Source organism: Lissotriton vulgaris, chromosome 9 (assembly GCF_964263255.1).
Source record: "Lissotriton vulgaris chromosome 9, aLisVul1.2, whole genome shotgun sequence".
NCBI lineage: Eukaryota > Metazoa > Chordata > Amphibia > Caudata > Salamandridae > Lissotriton > Lissotriton vulgaris.
In genome coordinates, this window is record NC_141697.1 from 1,103,742,891 (window position 1) to 1,103,764,684 (window position 21,794).

The 21,794-nt window shown below is 45.6% G+C and overlaps 1 protein-coding gene across 1 annotated transcript in view; it reads left to right on the forward strand.

The window, feature by feature from the left end:
• The window catches only part of ATXN7 (ataxin 7), a 344,046-nt gene that overhangs the window by 143,413 nt on the left and 178,839 nt on the right, over nt 1-21,794 (forward strand). The window contains exon 4 of the mRNA XM_086939559.1: nt 12,479-12,716. Within this exon, the coding sequence (XP_086795685.1) occupies nt 12,479-12,716 (238 nt within the window). The remainder of the gene's footprint in view (nt 1-12,478; nt 12,717-21,794) is intronic.

Consider the following 21,794-nt stretch of genomic DNA (forward strand, 5'->3'; position numbering starts at 1 on the left):
CCGTCGAAGAGACCAGCCGAAAAGCTCTACGCCGAGCAAGCGGCAGAGATGGAGAAATAGAGAAGAAGGCTCGAGGCCGAAATGGAGAGTATGCTCCAGAGGAAGAGAGACTTCGACGTAAAAATGAAGAACTACTTGATTCCCTCGAAGACCTACTCGATTCCCTCGAAGACCGCTGCGACCGCCGTAGAGGTAGAGGTGCAGGAGGATTTCGAGGCTGAGGAGCCGCCGAAAACTCCAAACCCCACAGATGAGGGAGAAGAGGAGGACTTCTACCGCTCGGAAGGAGATTACCTTCGCGAGAGCTACTACTCAGAATCCTCGGCATCGCTAGAGGAAGAATGGCAGGATCTCGAGGCCGATAACCCCGAGGAACCTGCGGAGACATACCCTTCGAGGCCTTCGCCGCCAGACGACATCGGGGCTTACTATGAGGTCGTCAAGAAGGCTGCAGCAGTCTATAATGTGAAGTTGGAGGAGGAACAGACTAAGGCAGACTTCCTGCTAAAAACTTTGCTCCCCTCGCAGACGAAAAGCAGTTTCCTGCCCATGCTGAAGAGCGTCACGGCCCAAGGGACTGAAGCCTTCAAGGAACCGGCTACATCCAGGTCAGTGACCCCGAGGACGGAGAAGAAATACAAGTTCTCCTCCGAGGACCCCCCTTATATCCAGGGCACCGTGGCAGCTGACTCTATAATCGCGGCAACGGCCAGGAGAAGGGCCAACGTGCCAACCACATCTGGGCCACCACCTGATAAGGAAAGCAGGAGGATGGACCTCACTGGGAGAAAAATAGAAAGAAATGCTGCTATGCATTGGAGGATGGCGAACTCCAATGCACTACTGAATAGACACCAATATCAGCACTGGGATGAGATGAGCCAGTTGCTGAAACACATGCCTGAGGAGTACAGGCAGAGGGCAGCCCACCTCGTGGAGGGGGAAAGGACATGGCGAACGCATGCCTGAAGACAGCCCTAGATGGGGCAGAAACATCAAGCAGGCTGATGGCCATAGGTATCACTGAGAGAAGGCAAGCCTGGCTCAGAATATCAGGCTTCAAGGCAGAAGTGCAGAGCAACATCCTGAACACCCCCTTCAACGGGGAGACGCTGTTCGGAGCATCAGTTGATGACAAACTGGCACAGCTGAAGAAAGACAATGAGACAGCCAAATCGATGGGAGCCCTACAATTCAGGGGGATGCGGAGAGGCACCCCCACAAGGAGACCAAATGGTAGAGGTGGAAACCAGCAATCACATTCGCAACAGTCGCACCACCATGGTCAACAGAGTGACAACCAATGGCACCAGGGTCAACAGAGGTAGAATTGGAACTCCCAGAATAGGGGCCAGTCCTTTCGAGGGAGAGGAAACGGACGGGGCCAGAGACGGAGAGGTGGTGATCAACCCCCCCCTAAAAGTGACTCCATGAGGAAGGAGGCGCTCACCCACCCAAACCCTCCGGGGGGAGAGCACCAACAGCTAAGGAGAGGCTCACACGGACACGGCTCAAGAGAACACACAACACCAGTAGGGGGAAGGTTGAGATTTTTTTTCTACACGAGTGGAGAAAAATAACCACAGACTAGTGGATACTAAACATTATACAGCACGGATACTGCATAGAGTTGGAAAGATATCCACCAAGCAGAAAGCCAAAGAGAAGGGGTCACAAGGGCAAAGAACTGCAGTTGCTCCAAGAGGAAGCTCAAGAACTGCTCCTCAAAGAGGCCATGGAACCAGTCCAGCACAGAGAACGGAACAAGGGGGTGTACTCAAACTACTTCCTAGTACCAAAGGTGGACGAAAGCCTAAGACCCATCCTGGACCTACGGTTCCTGAACACCTACGTAAAAACTCAAAAGTTCAAGATGACTTCCCTGCAAGAGGTCATCCCACAAATAAGTCCCGGGGACTACTTGTCCACCATAGACCTAAAAGACGCATACCTGCACATCCCCATGAACAGGAAACACAAACACATGTTAAGATTCAAGGTGAACGAAGACCACTACCAGTTCACAACCCTGGCTTTCGGACTCAAGTCAGCGCCAAGGGTCTTTACCAAATGCCTCGCGGCGGTGGCCGCACACCTACGAAGGAAGGGTATACATGTGTACCCCTACCTGGACGACTGGCTCGTGAAAGCAAGCTCTTACACGAGGTGCAAAGTTCACGCAGAACAGGTCACAAGAACGCTCACGAACCTGGGCTTCTCCATCCACTGGAGAAAGTGCTCCATGGACCCAGAACAAGTGAAAATCTTCCTGGGAGCCCTGATCAACACAGTCGAATGCAGAGTAACACCCAGCGAGAAGAGAACACTCAGCCTGCTGAGGGAGAAACGTCACTACCAGAGGGGGCAAGTTCTGACAGTGAGGACGGTGAGCAAGATCTTGGGGATAATGGCGTCATGCATCCACCTGGTCCCCAATGTTCGTCTAAAGATGAGACCACTACAGGAGTGGCTGCAACAGCAATGGTCACAAGCAGAAGGGAGTTGGGAAGATCTAGTGGTTGTTACGCACAATGTGCAGGAGGAGATGAAATGGTGGACGAAGGAGAATATAACGATGGGGAAACCTCTAACGCCACCGGACCCAACTGTGACCATCACCACAGACGCATCCCAGAAAGGATGGGGTGCACACATGGACAGGCTCAGAGTGAGGGGTCTGTGGAACCCAGGAGATGCAGTCAAGCACATCAACTACCTGGAACTGAAAACGGTGTTGCTGGCCCTCAAGGCCTTCCAAAAACACCTTTACAACAAAAGGGTGATGATACAGACAGACAACACCACATCGATGTTTTACATCAACAAGCAAGGGGGGACTCGGTCATTCCCCCTGTCGAGCTTGGCTCAAGAAATATGGAGATGGGCGATCCCACTCAGGATAGACCTGCTTGCCATACACCTGCCAGGGAAGGACAATGTGGAGGCGGATTGGCTCAGCAGGCAAGCGTCGGTGTCCCACGAATGGGAGCTGAACAGCCAGGAGACAAACAAACTGTTCAGGAGGTGGGGCACACCAACAATAGACCTGTTTGCAACACGCCAGAATGAAAATGCCAACACTTTGCATTGAGGGAACAGGAACCGATGTCCCATGGGAATGCCCTATGGATAAGCTGGTCAAAGAAATTTGCCTACGCTTTTCCACCGACGCCACTGATCCCCAGAGTCCTGAACAAGTGCAGGTCGAGCAACATGACTCTCATCCTGGTGGCTCCCCAATGGGCGAGGCAGACATGGTACTCTCAGATTATGGAGATGTCACAGGGCAGAGCACACAAGTTCCCAAAAAGAAGAGACCTTCTCTCCATGGAAGGGGGACAAGTTCTACACCCAGAACCAGAAAGCCTCAGCCTGTCAGCGTGGCTCCTGAGGACTTAGAGTTCGCACATCTAAAACTACTAGAGAGCACACTTTGGGTGCTGAGAGAAGCAAGGAGACCCAGCACGCGGAAGTGCTGTGGGGAAAAATGGAAGAGGTTCACGCAGTGGTGCCATAGGAAGAACTTGCAGAGAAAACTGACGAGAGAGTCTACAGTACTTAGATACTTCACGCACCTGATCAAAGCTAAACTAAGCTCGTCCTCGCTGAGGGTTCACCTGGCGGCGATTGTGGCATACACAAGAGGAGAAACAGGGAGAAGTTTCTTCACTTCCAGAGTAGTTAAAAGGTTCTTGGAAGGAGCGAAGAGAATAGCGCCACCCAAGAGGATGCCGCCGCCGGCATGAAACTTAAACGTGGTACTGACAGAACTCATGAAGCCACCGTTTGAACCCATCCATAAAGCGTCACTACAAATGCTGACAATGAAGACAGCCTTTCTAGTAGCAATAACATCGCTACGCAGAGTAAGCGAGCTACAAGCTTTGACGCTGCAAGAACCGTACATACAAATACACAGTGACAGGGTCGTGATGAGGACAGACCCGCATTTCATGCCCAAGGTAGTGTCTAAATTCCACATGAACCAGAGTATCCAGATACCTAGCTTCTTCCAGAAGCCCATGTCAAGCGCGGAGAGGGCGCTCCACACTCTGGACGCAAGGCGGGCAGTAATGCACTATATAGAAATGACGAAAGAACACAGGAAGACGAAACAATTCTTAGTGTCCTTCGCAAGGAGTTTCCTGGGTAGACCAGTGACTAAGAACACCATAGCAAGATGGATTGCCAAGACAATACAACTCTGCCACAAGCAAGCTGGTGAAGAGCTCACTGAGGGGCCACGAGCCCACTCAACCAGAAAGAAAGGGGCAACGATCGCCTTCCTGGCAAACACGCCCATCCAAGACATATGCCTGGCGGCAACATGGGCTTCAGTGCACACTTTCACTAAACACTATTGCGTAGATGTGCAGATTAACAAGGAAGCACAAGTGGGCCAAAGAGTGCTTCAACATATCTTTAACAACCAACGCTCATCTTCCACCCAGCCGCCACATGAGTGACAAAACTGCTACGAAATCTATGCACAGCATAGTGAATCCAGAAAGATTCACGCTGCAAAACGAATAGTTTCTTACCTGTCGGTGTAGTTTTGCAGCTTGAAGATCTTTCTGGATTCACTAGCGAACCCACCCACCTCCGCCAGAAAGATGAGGCTGGAGAAGGTGGAAGGACATAGAGTAAGATAGGAACGTTTAACAAGACAATATACGTGAAGAAGTTTACGTTGAAGGAAAGTTTAATACACATAGCCATGGATTCACCACAGAGACAGAGAAAAAAAAAAAAGAATCCGAAGATGGCGCTCAAGGGTGGGAGCTTCCGCAGGAAGCGTGCCGACGTCACGAAGGTGCACCAAATGGTGGGACGTCGACGCCCACCTGGGCTACAAAAAAAAAAAAAGAGAAAAAAAGACTATGAATCCGGACCCAACCACCAGATCGCGGAATAATGCACAGCATAGTGAATCCAGAAAGCTCTTCAGGCTGCAAAACTACACCGACAGGTAAGAAACTATTCGATACTCCATCATACACGAGAATTTGAAGTGATTGGAGAACACAAAGCAATACAAAACAAATCAAATATGCTTGGTAAGTGTCACTCAAAACTAAACTGTCCCCTTGTTTCAGAGGTGATTGATGGAGTGGCTGCTATACTATGTAACAGACATGGACCTTAACAGCATCCCTGCCTTTGTTGGTGGGAAGGCCCCGAGCCCTCTATCGTGAGTGCAGGCTCGCCAAGGCATATGGTTGGTCCATGAGAGAGAGCTATGCATATTGGGTGGCCCCTTTGCGTGGGCGCTCCCCTACTGCCACAAGCGTGCTGGTCATAATCTTGGTCCCCTACTGCCACAAGTGTGCTGGTCATATCTTGGTCCACTACTGCCACAAGTGTGCTGGTCATATCTTGGTCCCCTACTGTCACAAGTGTGCTGGTCATATCTTGGTCCCCTACTGCCACAAGTGTGCTGGTCATATCTTGGTCCCCTTCTGTCACAAGCGTGCTGGTCATATCTTGGTCCCCGTCTGCCACAAGCGTGCTGGTCATATCTTGGTCCCCTTCTGCCACAAGCGTGCTGGTCATATCTTGGTCCCCTATTGCGACAAGTGTGCTGGTCATATTTTGGTCCCCTACTGCCACAACTAGCTGGTCATATCTTGGTTCCCTATTGCCACAAGCGTTGCAAAGTGTGACCTATGAAGTATCTGACGGGGCCTGCCTGCAATTTTCAGGCCATCATAAAAATGTATATTTTGCTCTGGTTATTAAGTATGTTTTGGAGAGATATCTGAGCTTTGACTAATCTCAGTTTTGACTCATCATAAAGTAGGCCAGAGGGATAATTTGCCTCTTGCAAAACACAAAGCGTAACATGCAGATTAAAGAATTATATTATGTAGATAGTTCAGTGGGTTTCTTTGGATAATAATAAATAGTCGTGGTGGTGAGGCACGCTGCGTAAGGAACTTAACTTAAAAAAACGAAATCCTAACTTTTATTTAACTTGGTGCCTGACCCCAGAGTTTCTAGGACCAACTGCAGATCTGAGCATCGGGCTGTGGTTCCAGCCAGAGCTCTGCCCCTGTGGATGCCCTCATTGGCTGACAAGATGTATTTAAGAAGCATAATTGCAGCCCGTAATCCCACCAACCCGAAAAAGTAAAATGTGATGGGCTGAAATGGCTAATGAGGAGCATCATTAAACTATTCATTATCATTAACCGCGCCTGACTCCAACATGGCGGCCTTGCCGATGTTTCTACAGGAGGGACAGTGGCTGCCCACTCCAACAGTTGATCTACTTCCTTCTCCACCAGGGATGCTCCTTATTGCTCATAAACCCAGTCCTGGGAACTGGCTTGACTCCAACAAGGGGCATGATCAGCACCCTGCGCCTGACACCAAAATGGCTGCCACTGATCCCATCTAGTTCAAGGAGAAATCTCGTGGCTGAGGCTGTGCACCACTCGCATGGATCTTGACTCCTGATTTTCGGTCACCTCCTGATCATCTCTATAATTCCGGCGGAGCCCGAACCGCATGGCCGAATCCCGGTGGAGCTGCACCGACAGCTATAGGGGAGACTGGCCTTCACCTACCCAGCCGGACCTCGGACATATGTCTCGCTTTTTTTCTCCGCTGCTATCTCCTTCCAATTGGTCTCCCAACTCCCCCTTTTCTTCTTGACTTGATACTCGTCTGGCGGAGCCTGAACCGCAGGGCCTTTTCCCGGTGGAGCTGCACTGACCGCTATAAGGGAGATTGGCCCTGGCACACCGCTTTGGCCGTCACCTACCCAACCGGACTTCGGACATATGTCTCGCCTTTTTCTCCGCTGCTACCTCCGTCCAATTGACTGCCAGCTCCCCCTGTTCTTTTTAATCCTGACACTCGACTTATTAATAACTGTATTGAATTTGTAATTTTTCTTGTTATTAATGTGAAATTTCTGTAACTGGTAAAACGCAGTTTCCTTATGTAAAGCGATCTGATACCTCCGGGTCTAGCTAGCACTATATAAAACTCTATAAATAAATATCTGGGTCCCCTAATGCCACAAGCGTGCTGGTCATATCTTGGTCCCCTAATGCCACAAGCGTGCTGGTCATATCTTGGTCCCCTTCTGCCACAAGCGTGCTGGTCATATCTCGGTCTAGTCCTCGTGCTTGAGGAATGTGGGTAGACAGGCGAGGTCTTCTCAGCTGACATTGTTACCTTGCATCACACCCAGCTCTGACTATACAGAAATTGGGCGCCCCGTTCACGCAGCATCCACATCTCTAAACGACCGAAGACACTGAAAGAAGAGCTCGAGCATCCTATATTTTCACACGTTTCCCTTTTAAATGGGCATGGGAGCCGGGGTCGGTGTTGTGGTGTGCGCGCTGCAGGAAACTGCCAAAAGTGGGTCACTGGCCGATTAATACATCGACACCGTGAATTGTTGAAGTTGAGCATTTGAAACGTTGGCAGCCTGCCACCGAAAAACTGAGGGCTTCTTTTCCAACAAGCCAGCGAGTGCTGCCATGGCTCCACCTCCCTGCTGGCTATTTATCTGCCAGGACCTTTGTGACTCGAGTGCACTTTACAGTAGTAGCGAATGTTACATAAGCCCAGGCGCGGGTCCCCGTGCAGGACAGAGCGATGATGCAAGCTTTTAGTTGCAAGTGTGCAGCGAGGCACCATCGCACTTCTGTGAATGGAAAGTTAAAAAACACACTGCTTTGAAGCCGAGCCTTCGCGTTTGTGTACTGTGCAGAGCGCTCTGCGCAAGTTTCCTGTGCAGTTTTCAGATGCAGGGGTTGGCAGAGCGCCCGGGGCTGCACGGAGCCTGTCGAAGGTTAGTATAGTTCTGTGCTGACACAACACGAAACTGAAAGGGTTGTACTTTGTGCTGCTTTCTCCCCGTTTGTTTACACTCTGCGGAGGCGGGGGAGGGGCTCGGTGTTGCTTTTTTAACAGTTTTTAAGTCGAATATTCGACGTTCAATAGAAGCGAGACTATCAAAGAAGCGAAACGGGGGCTTAGCTGCTCGCAGGCGCCCCGCACAAGCCACTCCGAAATGTCACTTGAGTAATCTGGCCAAAGTTCAACATCGGGGGGTGGCAGCAGAGTTTGGATCAGCAGAAACGAACTGCTGAGCCCAGCCCCGCTGGCTGCCTGAAACGGCGACTTCTTCGAAACGAAAAAAATTGGATTGTTTACATTGTGTGTGGCGAGCGGCGGGTGGATCGAACATGCCTGCCAAGGTGTTTTTCTTGTTTATTTTTTTGTGGTTTGGTGACCTGGGAAATCGCGCAGTGTGGACGGTTTCAGTTGCTAGCAAGAGTGCTTAATAAAGCTGACGTTTCTCAATTATAAAGCATGCATGCTTTCGAACGTAAATGCAGCTCCGAGCATTCAGAGGGAATCCGCCTTTAGACACAAGTAACGAAATTACGCCGAGGGGGGTTAAGGATGGTTTATAAAGGAAAAGTGGATACAATTAATCTAAGCTAGTCTATGGATGCTCGTTTAACTTGAATACTTCTGGGGTGGGTGTGGCCTTTCAAGACATGTTGACTTGCACTTTGATGCTACAGCTGCCCGACACTAGCAGTGACGCTAGGGCTTTTATGTTTTTGTGCATAATTCATAGAAAGGAACACGACAAAAACCGTCCATCGATGAAAACGGCCACCGTTTGACTAATGACGTAAGCTCCCAAGTGTTAACCCCAAATTCTAGGAATTCCTAAACTACGGTATTAATTGACATTCCAAGTAAATCAGATTTTCCCATTAGATAACATTTCTCTTGGAGACGGTGGGCTGAAAAGGGTTCCCCTCAAATAAATAAGCTCAGAATCGGTATGCGTTTAACACGAGAGAAGAAGGCATTATGGCTGTAATTAAATGCATGTTGACATTGCAGATATTATATGGACACATTTGTGCAGTGCCACCGCAATACATGTATTTGAACTTTTCTACAATAAACGGTGTATATGGTACCAACGTGTTTCACAAATACAATCTCAATTCACCTGCTGTGCATATAAATGTGTATTTCCATATATACACCAGAAATTGGTATAGTAGTTTGACTTTGTAAACAGTTCACCAGTAAACATTCTGTGGTATCATTGAGCGTGCATCTGAGCAGATAACTATTTCAGAACCCAACATCGCCTCTGCTTTAAATATTTGCAAGATGCTCACATGCGTTGCATGCAACAGCACGATGGGCCAATCTTCTAGTTGAGTGAGTAGCGTGTGTGGAAGGATGAAAGCACATCCGTGTGATTGCAGACAATAAGGCGCTACAAAATATTTCTAGTCGCCGAATAATTTTGAGTCTGATTCGGTAAAATCTGTAACCCTACCACCACCTCGCCCCCATGCGCTCAACCACGCTTTTTTGTACTGATCTTTACTGTAATTCTTACTATCGATCGACCTTGATGTTTACATTGAATCCTAAAGAGCAGCATGTTGTGATAGCATGTAATCACCACTGGAGTGCCCCACAATATCACTCCCACTTTCATTGCTTTCATTACGCAGGGCCCTGTTGAGTTACGTTATTTATTTTGCATTGTGCTTATCAGTCTGGGCTAATATCCTAGCTCCACCTATCTTGCTCTTGTTCAGAATCTCCGGCATGTATTTCTGAGAGGAAACAAATCTGTATGCTCTTACCAGACTAAAATGTCCTCCTATAATTCTGCTTCCCTAGCCCAAAGGTTAGCTTTGAATCTTTTAAAACTGATGGAAAAAAAGGTTTTAGTTAGATGTGGCCTCACTCCTCAGAAGCCACTGTTACTTACGCAGACTGTGGGAGCTCGCCACTAGAAGTGGTTGTGCACTGGTATCTTTGCAAGCCGTCACATTTTAATGTTACAAGCTTTGTCCAGACTTTCATGCTGACTGTTGAGATGCTTCCTGATCTTATGGTGTAAACCGTTTTATGCCTGCTGTTGTATGATCCTATGTTGAAGCGCATCACTCCGTAATATATCTATGAGCTTCACATTATAAAAAAACATGAAATAAATAATTTCATTATTTGGGCTTACTTGCTCAGATAATAAACACATCGGTAGTATGAGATCACATTCACCGTGTGATAAACTACATCTGCAGGCGGCTATTTTAGAAGCTCTATCATATATCGAAATACTATAATTCAATCGCCATCACCTCTAGGTGTGCAGAAACAGTCTAATTGTATGTTTCTTTGTCCAACTTCAATTTTGAACTGGCTTTTACACCCCCAAAACTGTCTGTGATTATGTTAAATACAAAAACTAACTACCAATTGAGTGCCAAAGGCAACATCAGGAACTTTAGCCCCAAAACAGATGTAAAGATATATAAGCCATAGTTATCTTACAGATTGAACATGGAAATGCCCTATCACACCCCTTCAAAATTGATTTTGCAACTCCTCAAAGCGGTGCTAACTTGATTATATTGCTGAAGCTTTATTTAGCTTTAAATGGCAGTCTTCAAGCATGCAGCACATGCAAGACTGCTCACCATGCCACCTCAGTTTAGACCTGGCCAAATGCAAATCAGTCTTGACCCTGTGCCTCATGGGAACAGTCCAGCCCAAACTGCCAAGCCAGGTCCTCCCTGGATGGTAAACTAGCATCCTTGGACCGGTTTTGGGGTTTCACCCCTCATCAGCCAGGAAAGCTTGAATCCAGTGGCACAGTGAGCCCCGGACCCACGTCTGGGCATACCCGTCGAGAAAGCAAAAGACAAAATTGATGGACGGTATAAAGAACAAATCAAAACATTCATCACCCTCAGTCAAGAGATCTAGGTTAAATCCATCATTTTTGCTCACCATGCCACCCCAGTTTAGACCTGGCCATAGCAAATCAGTCTTGACCCTGTGCCTCATGGGAACAGTCCAGCCTGAACTGCCAAGCCAGTTCCTCCCTGGACAAGCAATTGAAGGGATTTCAAGTTACATTTAACTGCATTGTGGTTGTAAGTTGTTGGCATTTTAAATGATAACGTGAAGGCTACATCTTGGTCTCTTATGCACAGAATGACCATGTGGTTTTATATCAGAGTTGATGAACTTTGCAGTTGAGCAGTTCTATAGGTCGCCTTTTGACTGGTTGTTTAAGGTCCCACCTATTCCTTTAAAGTATTATGTTAGATATGTAATAATGTAAATATATATACTTAGATGAATACTGATATACTGGCGGGAGCCTTGAAATCTTTCGAATTTGAAGTGACCAATCCGAACTCTCTCCCTCAAAGCTCTGATGTTTCTTCCAGGTTTTCATTTACAGTGACAAGCTATTGTATATTCAGGATTAGTGTCCCTTGGTCTCCAAGACCAACAAAGGAAGGTGATCTGGTTTAAATTGACCATTTCTTAAACTGACTGTCCATCTGAAGGGTTAGGAACGTTGGCAACGGTAGTGTTCTTTTTGAAGCATTGCTATATAAGTATATGTGTAAGCTAAATTTTAGTCCGGGACTAGGGAAACCGTTTAAGCAGGTCTTCTTGTGTTTCCTAAGCCGGAATAGTGGTCCATGGTTTTAAGTAAATACCTTAAAGAATTGTAGATGAAATAAGTGCAATATAATGGTGTCCCCATATCCCATTCTGTGTACCTTTTAGCTCTTGCCAGTGTGTTTAATGTAACTCTAATTCTTGTTGTAGAAATGCAAAGCACAGTAGTGCTGGTTCAAAACAAAGTAATTCAATACATCTATTTCACTTCCTGGTTCCTGAAGGATATCTAACACGCACTCAAGACAAAGCAGGAAGAACATAAGTAAAAAATGTCACACTTGGTTGCCACCTAAAGAGTTGGCACAAAACTTAATTTGTATACTCAAAATAGAGTTCTCTTTAATATGAAGTAGATCAGTGTGACACTTTATACGAGTAGGAAAAAAAAACCTTGCGTATCAGTTGAAACCTGTGGTCAGTGCTATCAGTATGACCCGGACTAGGATTAAAAAGAATGTATATAACACACTTTTACTGGTGTTGGAGGGACATTTGGCTCTTGAATTACAGTCTAATTGGATACTTTATGGAGGTTAATTTTATTGGTCTGTAGATTGATCGCCATACGCAGTGTAGCCATGCTCTATCTATAGCTATCTAACTGTCTCGCAAAAAAAATTGAATCATGTATTTAGCTAAGCAACATTTTTTTGGGCGGGTGGTGTCACAATCTTTATAGAAAATAATAGCATCCTAAATATCTTTATATTGTCCTCAGACATGTATGTTTCCCTTGCATTAACAGAAAGCTTTTCTCTTGATGATCAGGAAAGCTGTGGGCATGTACCTAAAACGCCAGAGGAATAAAGGTGTCTACAGCATCCTTGCAGAAATGAGATTTGGTTTAGGGTGGCCCATTATTTAGCTCCTTTCTCCCTGGAAATGAACCAAGTTTGCGCCGCCTCTCAGCAGTAATGTACTTGTCTTGTTATTGTTAAAAAAAACGGAAAAAAAACACCTGAGCATTGTATGTCTCGTTTCACAGAAAGAAGACACGGCTCGTTTATCAAGCAACCTTTAACACCCCCATCCTCTTCGGTCTATTCCTTGCTTTCTTCGTTACCTTCGAAGAATAAAGCGAGCATAGGCAGCGGCAGCAAGCGCCCCTCCAGTGGCAGCAGTGCCTCACCCGTCTCCAAGATGTTGAAGTCGCCCAAAGAGAAGTTCAGTGGGAACAGGCCAATGCATCCTTTGCAGCACAGCAAGTTTATCCAAGATAAAACGTAAGTCCATGCATCCTGAAGGCAAGTGGTGCACAGTTACCTTTTGAACATCACTTACTTGTGTATGGGTTACTATAAAATGCAGAAAACACGCTTACCCCCTCTTGGTGGTGTAATTGGCTTGCATGTTTAATGGGGATCTATTATTCGGTTTACCTTTCATGCACAATCTATCGCCACCATCTACTTTACTTTTGTTTGTACTTTAAAGACAGACGGCGAGCCTATGCAAATATGAAAAATATCAAAATATGAACAGCTTTTTTCCTCAAATTGACCCACTATGTAGTATTTTGTCATTGCTACAATATTTCCTTCCTCCCCAGTATTGTACATGATGTGACTGAGTACGCTGCCTTGTTGCTCTCCTGCTAGGTTCACGCTAAAGAAATGCCATTACAAAACTGTAGATCTTTTGCATACAACATAGTGTAACGTGGCATTGGGATATGAACTGTCATTAGCAATGTCAATATGTTGATTAATTTGCATTTACATGACCGGATCATAAAGTTTTATATCGTATTGTGGTACGAGTTAAGACCTCATTAACGCTATAAGAAAAGGGATTTTGCATTGCCCTCTTATGTATTTATTTGTGCTGGATTGTTTGGAAAGGTAATGAAAAGGTTGGGGCAGCTCTACGAACGATCTCTGGTATAGTGTCACATTTCCAATTTAATGTTCCTCTATGTGCTCAGACCAAGGAGGGCTTTGAATAAGCGGGAACAAAGAGTAGACAACGGATCTGCTAAAAAAAAAAACACCTTTGCATGCAACAAAAGACTGAAACATCTATTGTGTTAATAATTGACCACTGCAGCTTCTTTTACCACCTTAAGACTATCCTAGTCTATCAGAGTCCACACACCGAAGTTGACTGTCATGAAATTATTCCTTTTTGAGACAAACAGGAAGTTTTAAATTCGGCATCAGTGTTTATCTATCTATACTACTATTATAAAGCGAGAACTGTGAACCTTTGAGGCGGGTAAACTCTGGAACCACAGCGCCCATCCAAACACCTAATACATCATTGGAATTGGCAGGGTCTGCAGAGTGACATAGGCTATATACCACAAAAAATATACCTTCCTTAAAAAATATACTTTCCCAAAAAAGTAGTCCCTTGGAAGTAGCGCCGGCCGTGTGCGCGAACGACGTGCGTGCTGACATCATCAGGAGCGCTTGGAGGAGTAGCGGACAGGAGCGCGGGCCCGGGGAGGAGCGGTGAACTTTGGCGGACTAGAGGGGGCTGAGGTAAGTCAAGCAAGGGGAGGAGCGGTTAACTTAGAAGCGCGGGGAGGAGCAGTAAACTTTGGCAGACTGCCTGCGCGATGCCTGATTGCTCCCGGAGGGTCAAGCAAGGGGAGGAGCGGTAAACTTTGGCGAACTGGAGCGGGACGTTTGGAGCGCGGGCAAGAGCGGTAAAGTTTGGCGGACTGTCCGCGCGAAGCCTGATTGTCCCCGGACAACGTCGTGGCGGGTTGCAAGTCTTTGATAATGATAGAGCACACACAGGCAGTTCTCTTAAACGTGGAGGGAAAACAGTACACCAATATGCAGGAAATTGTTATTTGGTTTTGAAGGTATAGTGCTTTCACTAAACCATTGACTGTTACAATTATGGTGAATTCTATTTATTATTTTTTCAAAACTTTGGTGCGAGAACATTCTAACTGGCAGATTTAATGGATGACTGAGAAGTGTCTAAAAATAAATGAAGTGCTCCTGTTGCCAAAGATTTTGTTTTCATGAATTTCACAGAACGGCCGAGTGGTAAAATATGAGGACAGGTTTCTAAAAGAAACGTTGTTTTTTGTTGTAAATAATTTTCTTCATGTTGGTGTAAGTATGGGCTGAAGTTCACAATTGCTGTTTTTTCATCAAGTTAATTGAATAAACTTGATTAGCACCCAGTACATTTGTCTCTAGATTCAGTGAGGCAACTGCCTGCAGGGCCGAAAGGTTAAATAGTAGCTGGATATGTAAGCCATTCGTGCTTTCCAAAAGCTTACGTGATCAGCCTCAAAATCACCTAGAGAGGCATCACACAGGTGAAGCACCACATTAGAATATCTTTTGTCCCAGTATTTCCTTTATGTAGGTTGTCTGAATCCGACTATCTTTATTTGAAGGTCTCTAGACTCATGAATGTTGGAGTTGTCGTAGTTTACATTTGATGTAGATGATTTGAGATTGTGTGTGCTTTCGCATACCAAAGTATTTTAAACTCCATAGTATCCACCTTCAAACATTGAACTTTCTGGTTAACTGCATGCATGGTTTGTTTTACTCCTTCTTTTACCCGAATCTGAGCTATCTACAGTTTCTATGTCTAGTCTTAACTTTTATTGTTGGCATAATCATGTCCAAAATTCTTTACCATTGATCCCAACACAATATGCTTTTGGGGAGTTAGATAAAGAAAATGTCCCATTAATTAATATTAGCACTTATTCACTAAACATACTTGTCTATATAAGTTCAGCTTACGTATAAAAGTTAAATCCAATACACAAACCAAGAAGAAAGACAAATAGGTGTCACATTACAAGGGACCCAAACCAAATTCTACAGATATGTTTCTAATAAAATAGTTAGGGCACTAAGCCAATAAGATAGTTTGTGAACCAAGTCAATCAAGATCACAAGAACCTATGAAAGGAAACTCTGCTACCATCCCTGAAGGGGTTCCCTAATGGCTTAGCCAGAAAGCTTCTTGGGAGTTGGCCTCCTCTCATAAGCAATAGATCAATCTAATGTTAGGATCTGGTCAAATGAGATGGCTTCTAATCGCCATTATTAACTATTTTGTTGACCTGCATATTCATAGTGTGGCCGTTATCTAAGAGTCGCCTTATAATTTACTTGTTCCCCTGAATGAATGGTTGTCCAAGAAAGAGTTCAAGATTGGGCAGGTATCCGCACTGAGACAAGACGGCTTTGTATCTTGAGTTTCATTTTACTCATGTTTATCCATACCTTAGTTTCATAGCAAGACGCATATTATGGACAGGGCAGCATAGCAATCCATCCTTTATTACGTAATTTGAGTGTAATCTCTGTAAAATTGGTACCCCTAGTTAGGATACATGGTTAAAGAACGTAGTTAGTTACATATATATTAAATAGAGGCCTTTTTCTCTCCAAGCATTCTAATTTGTTCCTCAACATCTAATTTCTAATAGCTTTTCATTGACAGATTGTGAAGTTAACTGCACCATGCAGAAAATATAACTAGGCCCACCAAGTATTTGAGATTTTATTTATTCCTATCATTCCTTATTTGTTCCTATTCATACAGCGGTTTCAAAACCAATTGTTAGGAACAGACCAAATAACAGTAGATCGCATGGCTCCAATTGGGGGAGATTGGCAAATGCAGGACTAGCCAAGTAGACAACAAAATGGTCAAGACTGAGTTCTACTTTAAGAATTTGATTTGAAAGCTTAGTAAATATATATATTGAAAATCGGACTTCGTTGTAGGTCTCATTCAGCTTCCTACAGTTTCAGCATGGATAAGGGAGGTTATCTGGCTGGATTCCAGCACCATTTAGGAATGGTGAAGGATCATACCTGTGAGACCGTGGGTATGATTTGAGATGTGAATGGGGAAAGCGAAATCTGTGACAGTTTGTCCTGTTCAATATGGGTTAAATTCTGAGCAGAAGCCATCCCAACCCAGTTGGCTTTTCAAATTAAGGGGCTGATTATGGCGGTCGGATGAGCATCCGATTGCAATCGTTGCAGGAACGGGACCAGCCGACATGTAGTCAGTGGTCGCGCCTGCTAAATTACAACGGCGGTCGGAAACATGCCTCTTTGCATTGAGACTTGGGGCTGCGGCCCGGAAAAGGGCTGCAGCACAAGCCCCGATGTCAAAAGGCATGTTTTTAAACATTCCTGGACCCTGTGGCAGGCACCATGCAGTGCCCGACGCGTGATGCAGGGATCTTTAGGGGCAGCACAGGTGCCACTGAGGCCCCATAGCGGAGGGCCATGGGCCCTGCTTTTGGCCCCAAAAAAGCCATTCCGCTAGCCTTTTCAGGTCAAAAGAAAGAACGTGAAATGGCTGGGGGAAAGGTGGATCGTAATCCCTACGGCCTCTATTGTGGGGAATGCGATCGGACCGACCGCCCAACAGGCTCCTTGAGCTTGTTGGTCAGTCCCTGGGGCAATGCACTTCAGCCGACCGCATCCCAGTGCGGAGGTCTGACTGCGGTTATAGATGTTGGTGAGACTGTTGGTGTCAGTCCCACTGACATCGCAATCAGCCCATAGTTTAGCTGTAGTTGAGAACAGTTCATTAGTCTATAACTATAACTAAGGGTCTCCTTGGGATGCTAGATTTCCAGACCATGAAACCCGGGGTTTTTAATTATTCCACTTTAGTAAGATTGTGTAGTTTTAATTGTAATCTTTGTAGCGGCAATGTAAAAGTTGCAATGAATGCAGCTTGGTAGCAATAAAAAAGGACCGTGTTAATTCCTGTTGATTTTTCTTCAGTCTTGTATACTAAGGAATCCAAATAAAGCAGAGCCCCTGCCCCACTTACCCAAAGGGACAGTGCACTGTGTTAGACTATTAAGTCAAAGAAAAGTCTCCCTTTGGCCTTCTATATCAAATCTCAGGTACACTAAATACTCCATGCTCACTCCAAACTTCATATACAACCCAGTCTACATTAAGGTCTGAACACCACACTTATTAATCATATACAAATCCCCACAAGGACAGTTATTTAAAATGCATTAACAACATGAAATATTTGTCATTCTATTCACCCTTACAGCAAGGGAAGTGAAAAAGGGAAAAAAGGGAAGGGAAAGAGGAGATTGCTTTGTTCGTTCATCTTATATCACAATTGGAAACATTATGTTACAAGAACATATATTACACATACAGGTAGAATACACTAGACAATCGCATATCTTTACAATTACTAATCTTCTTTCCTGTGGGTGCATTTGGTTTACGGCTGCACTCACCTTGCCCGTGTGTCGCTGGACCTCTGCACCTTATACCTGGGTCATCACCGCTGTTGCCGCAGAAGTCACCGCGCGGCAGCAGACTTAATTTCCCAGCATCCTTAGCGGCGGAAGCCGCAAAACGTCACATCCGCGCCCGGAGGTGCTTTAAATCTGACCGCAGCCCCCGCGTCACGGGTTCGCGCGCGGGTTGCGCCGGGCTAAGCCCGGGCAAAGGGCAGGCCATCTGTGGCCATCCGGGGCCAGAGGAGGCCGGGCCGGGCTACCCCCCTAACATTTCAAACACAGGCTGTGTCATCAATCAGGACTGTGGACAGTTAAGTTACTTTGTTGCATTGAAAATCGTCCCACGGTCGACCTTGCTAGTGGTGGCTTAAGTGGGGGTCTTACTTAGTTGCCTACAAGTTTAAAGGTTCAGGTTGCCTGTTTGCTTGTTGCCTGTATATGCAGGTCTAATTGTGGAGCTAAGAACATGTTGCCCAATACAGGGAAAGGAAAAAAAAGTGCTAGTAGCAGCACTGGTGGGTCCTTAACAAGAACCATCGACCAGTTTATAACAAGGGCTGCGGTAGCGCTGGAATGCGAGATGGCCATAACAGAGAAGAGATGGTCGCTAGAACCTATCTTCTCTAAGCGTTCCTCTTTAAGCACCATTAGGGATGTCAATACTCCTGAGCAGCTGTCTGGTAATTACCCTAAGGATACAATACAGCTGGTTACGAGCCGGGTTATGGAGGCTACCGATGTATCTGACATCTATGGTTGCCCCCACTATCTCGAGTTCATTAACAGAGGAAAGCCCCTTAAAATCCTCTGCTTCACCAAATAAATGTGGGAAGAGAAAGCGAAGGGGGAAGAGTTCATAAGGGTAGACGCCCCAAATTAATTAAATCTACCACATCTGGAGGGGCCTTTACTACACTGTCTCACACTGCAATTGATAGTATGCTACCCACTAGTGAAAATATAGGGAAACAGGCTCTTGTGTTGCCCAAGCGCCAGCCGTTGTTAGCTCAGCTCCCTGATAGCATCTTCAGCCAGATAGAGCACCTGATGAAGTCGCTGATGATTCCCCTATTCGAAAGAATCAAACTAGTGCTCGAAAATCTGGGGAAGCTGGAAAATACTGTTATGGCTAATACTACTGCTTTGGAAAAGTGTGTGGGCTGCTCTAGGGTCCCCAACTGTGTTTCTAAAGAAGTTTTACTGCCAGCACATGTTGGTAATTCTGTTAGTCCCAATACAACACACCCCAATCCTCCCCAGTACCCAAGTCAACATGATGGGAGGGGCGCTTTAGGGGCTAACAAGATGGGTCATACCATCAGTAAGAGAGCTGAAGTGCAGGGGTAGGCGTGCGGGAAGGAGAGAGGACCTGTCAAAGTGGCTGTAGAGTTAATCCCTAAAGTGAAGGAGGTCGGAGTTGCTGTAGATATGAAGAAAAAGCATCCCTGTATTGACCTACCCCCTGACTCCGTGCCTTACACTGTGATATTGTCAGGGGTACCAGAGATTCAACAGGATAAACAGGAAAATCACAGGGAATTGAAAAACGAAGTTATCCTTTTGCTCAGCAACTATAGACCACTCCCAGGATAGATCAACGGTGAAATGTTACATGTTAGGAGGGTGAGTTGGTTGGGTAGCAGACGTAAGGACCTGGTAGGGGATTGTATAATCATACATTTCAGAGACCCCAGAGCAGTTAGGTCAATCTGCGAAGGGATGGAACCTAGAGGGGAGGGTGGGATTCAAACTCTTGATCTGAGCAATTTTTATCCTCTATCAACCAAAGGTATCCCTCTGTTTTCACGTAACTGGAATGAAATGCCCTCTAGACATCATTCGTCTGCATTTAGGGTGGAGTGTCATCCCCCCCGGGCTAATCAACTGGATTCCCCTTTCAACCACCCTACTTATACTTATAACCGATTTGCTCCTCTATCCACCCTAGAGGAAAACGATTGACTTGGGGATGGTAAGGTTCTGCATAGGTTAACGCCTAATAGGAGTCTGTTTCGAAGAATGGGGGTAAATAATAGTAGTAATATATCACCGCCACAAGACCGTTTCCTACTCCAGCACTTCACTCCATCTAATAAGAGCGTTGTCACGCGGGGTCTTGCTCCTTGCCAGATGGGGGGTTGTCCGGAGGTGACTTCTAGTCCTGATGTCCCCTTAGTGAAGGTTTCTTCATGGAACATTGCGGGTTTGGAAACTAAATTACATGTTCCGGACTGGGCTAGTTTTATCGACGAGTCTGATATCTGGTCCTTTCAGGAAACTTGGGCAATTGCCCCTCTCTTCCGCTCTGGCTATTTGAATTTTTCAAAACCAGCTACCAAGGGTAGTAGGGGAAGACCGGTGGGTGGTTTGTCGATATGGGTACGTCCACGTGTGGGAGTCTCTGTGGTGGAGATCCCGATTGACAGTCCGGACATTCTGGCAATAAGGATTAGCTTCACTCAGGGTCTCAATATTATTAACATATATCTTAGGGGGCTTCCAGGTGGGAGATGTTCTCCAACAGCCCTTTTATTAGAGGAATTTCTTTGTACAGTTTCTAAAAATGTAAATAGGGTTGTGGCCGGGGCCTTCACACCTGTTTTGAGCCACTTGGTATGGTCGATGGGAAGCTTACAGAGGCAGAAGATTCTACATGGGGTATTCCCCAGCTGGAGCCGACGTCCATTAAAAAATGGACGCATGCGGCTATGTTTATGAAGGGTTTGTGTCTTGACAAGGGCTTGCGGGATGTTAATGGCAGAACAAAGTCAGATAGGGCAGGGGCAGTGACTTTTGATAACGGAAGATCTGGGTCCCGCATCGATTATATACTAGCTAACCTGGAGATGTGGTCGGTCATTGCCGACATGGTGGTCACGTGTACACCTGAAAGTGACCATAATCCACTAGTCCTTTCTATGATTGATAATAGTTTTATTAATACTGACATGGTTGTTGCCCCCATTGTACAGGGAAAGGTAACTCTTACTAATGACGAGAGGAGGGTACGTTGGCCGAAAATAGCAATGAATGAGGGATCTTTGTCCATGATTAGGTATCTGCTCACTATCACGGTGGTCAAACTAAATAGCTTTGAGTCGCAGGCTGAGATTAATCAACATTTCCCTGGAATCCACAATGGGTTATTTTCTGAACTCAAATCTTTTTTTGTTAGGAGTTTACCCTCTAACACTAAGAATAAAGTTTTGAGACCCTGCTCCTGGTATGATAATGGCTGTAGACCGGCTCAAAGAGCTCTGCTTATAGACATTAAATCTAGACTACCAGATGACATTCGAAGATGTAGGGCTACCTATAAACTAGTAGAAAAAAAAGTGTGAGGAGTGTCTAAGGGGATTAGTTTATCGACCCCGACATCTCAGAGCCCCTATTCAAATGTTGCAACAAAAGGAGAGCTGTCCGGTCAACTAGATTTGTGTGCTGTACTGGAAACTAAAGAAACAGTGGGATCATATAGCAAACAAAAGAAATAACATTGGGCTGAGAAACTCCCATCAGCCCACCCTAATGGCGGAATATCATCATGTGGGATACAGATAGTAAATCCAAAACTCGCCCACCCCATCAGTCTATGGTGCAGAGATGGATATCGGAGGTAGAACTCTAGCCACAGTGTTGTTCAAATGGTGCTGATGATGTGCAGTGCTGTGAGGATGTGAGTGATATAATAAAATTGGCTACTAGGGCAAAAAAATCAAGTTTAATAAGGATTGTCCTAGTGTCAAAATTAAAATGACGCGTAATAGTCTGAAAGTATAACTATATTTTGGCGCTGTGCAGGGAAGTCAACATGTTCAGCCGAGCGGAACATACTGTCCGGCTTTCTTCAGGACCCAGAATGATATAGTTACTGCAAAAAGTGAAAAATAAAGAGTGTTACTGTGCATAAAATGTTCAATTACTTCTACCCGGAACTTGGGTCGCCAATGTAGTCTGGTGGGAATGAATCAGTAGTCCTTTCCTGAGTGGGAAAAAACATGCACAAGGTACATAGTGAGGTTGCATACATATATCCCAAAATAACATAAAGAAACAGTACAGACAACACACACAGGAA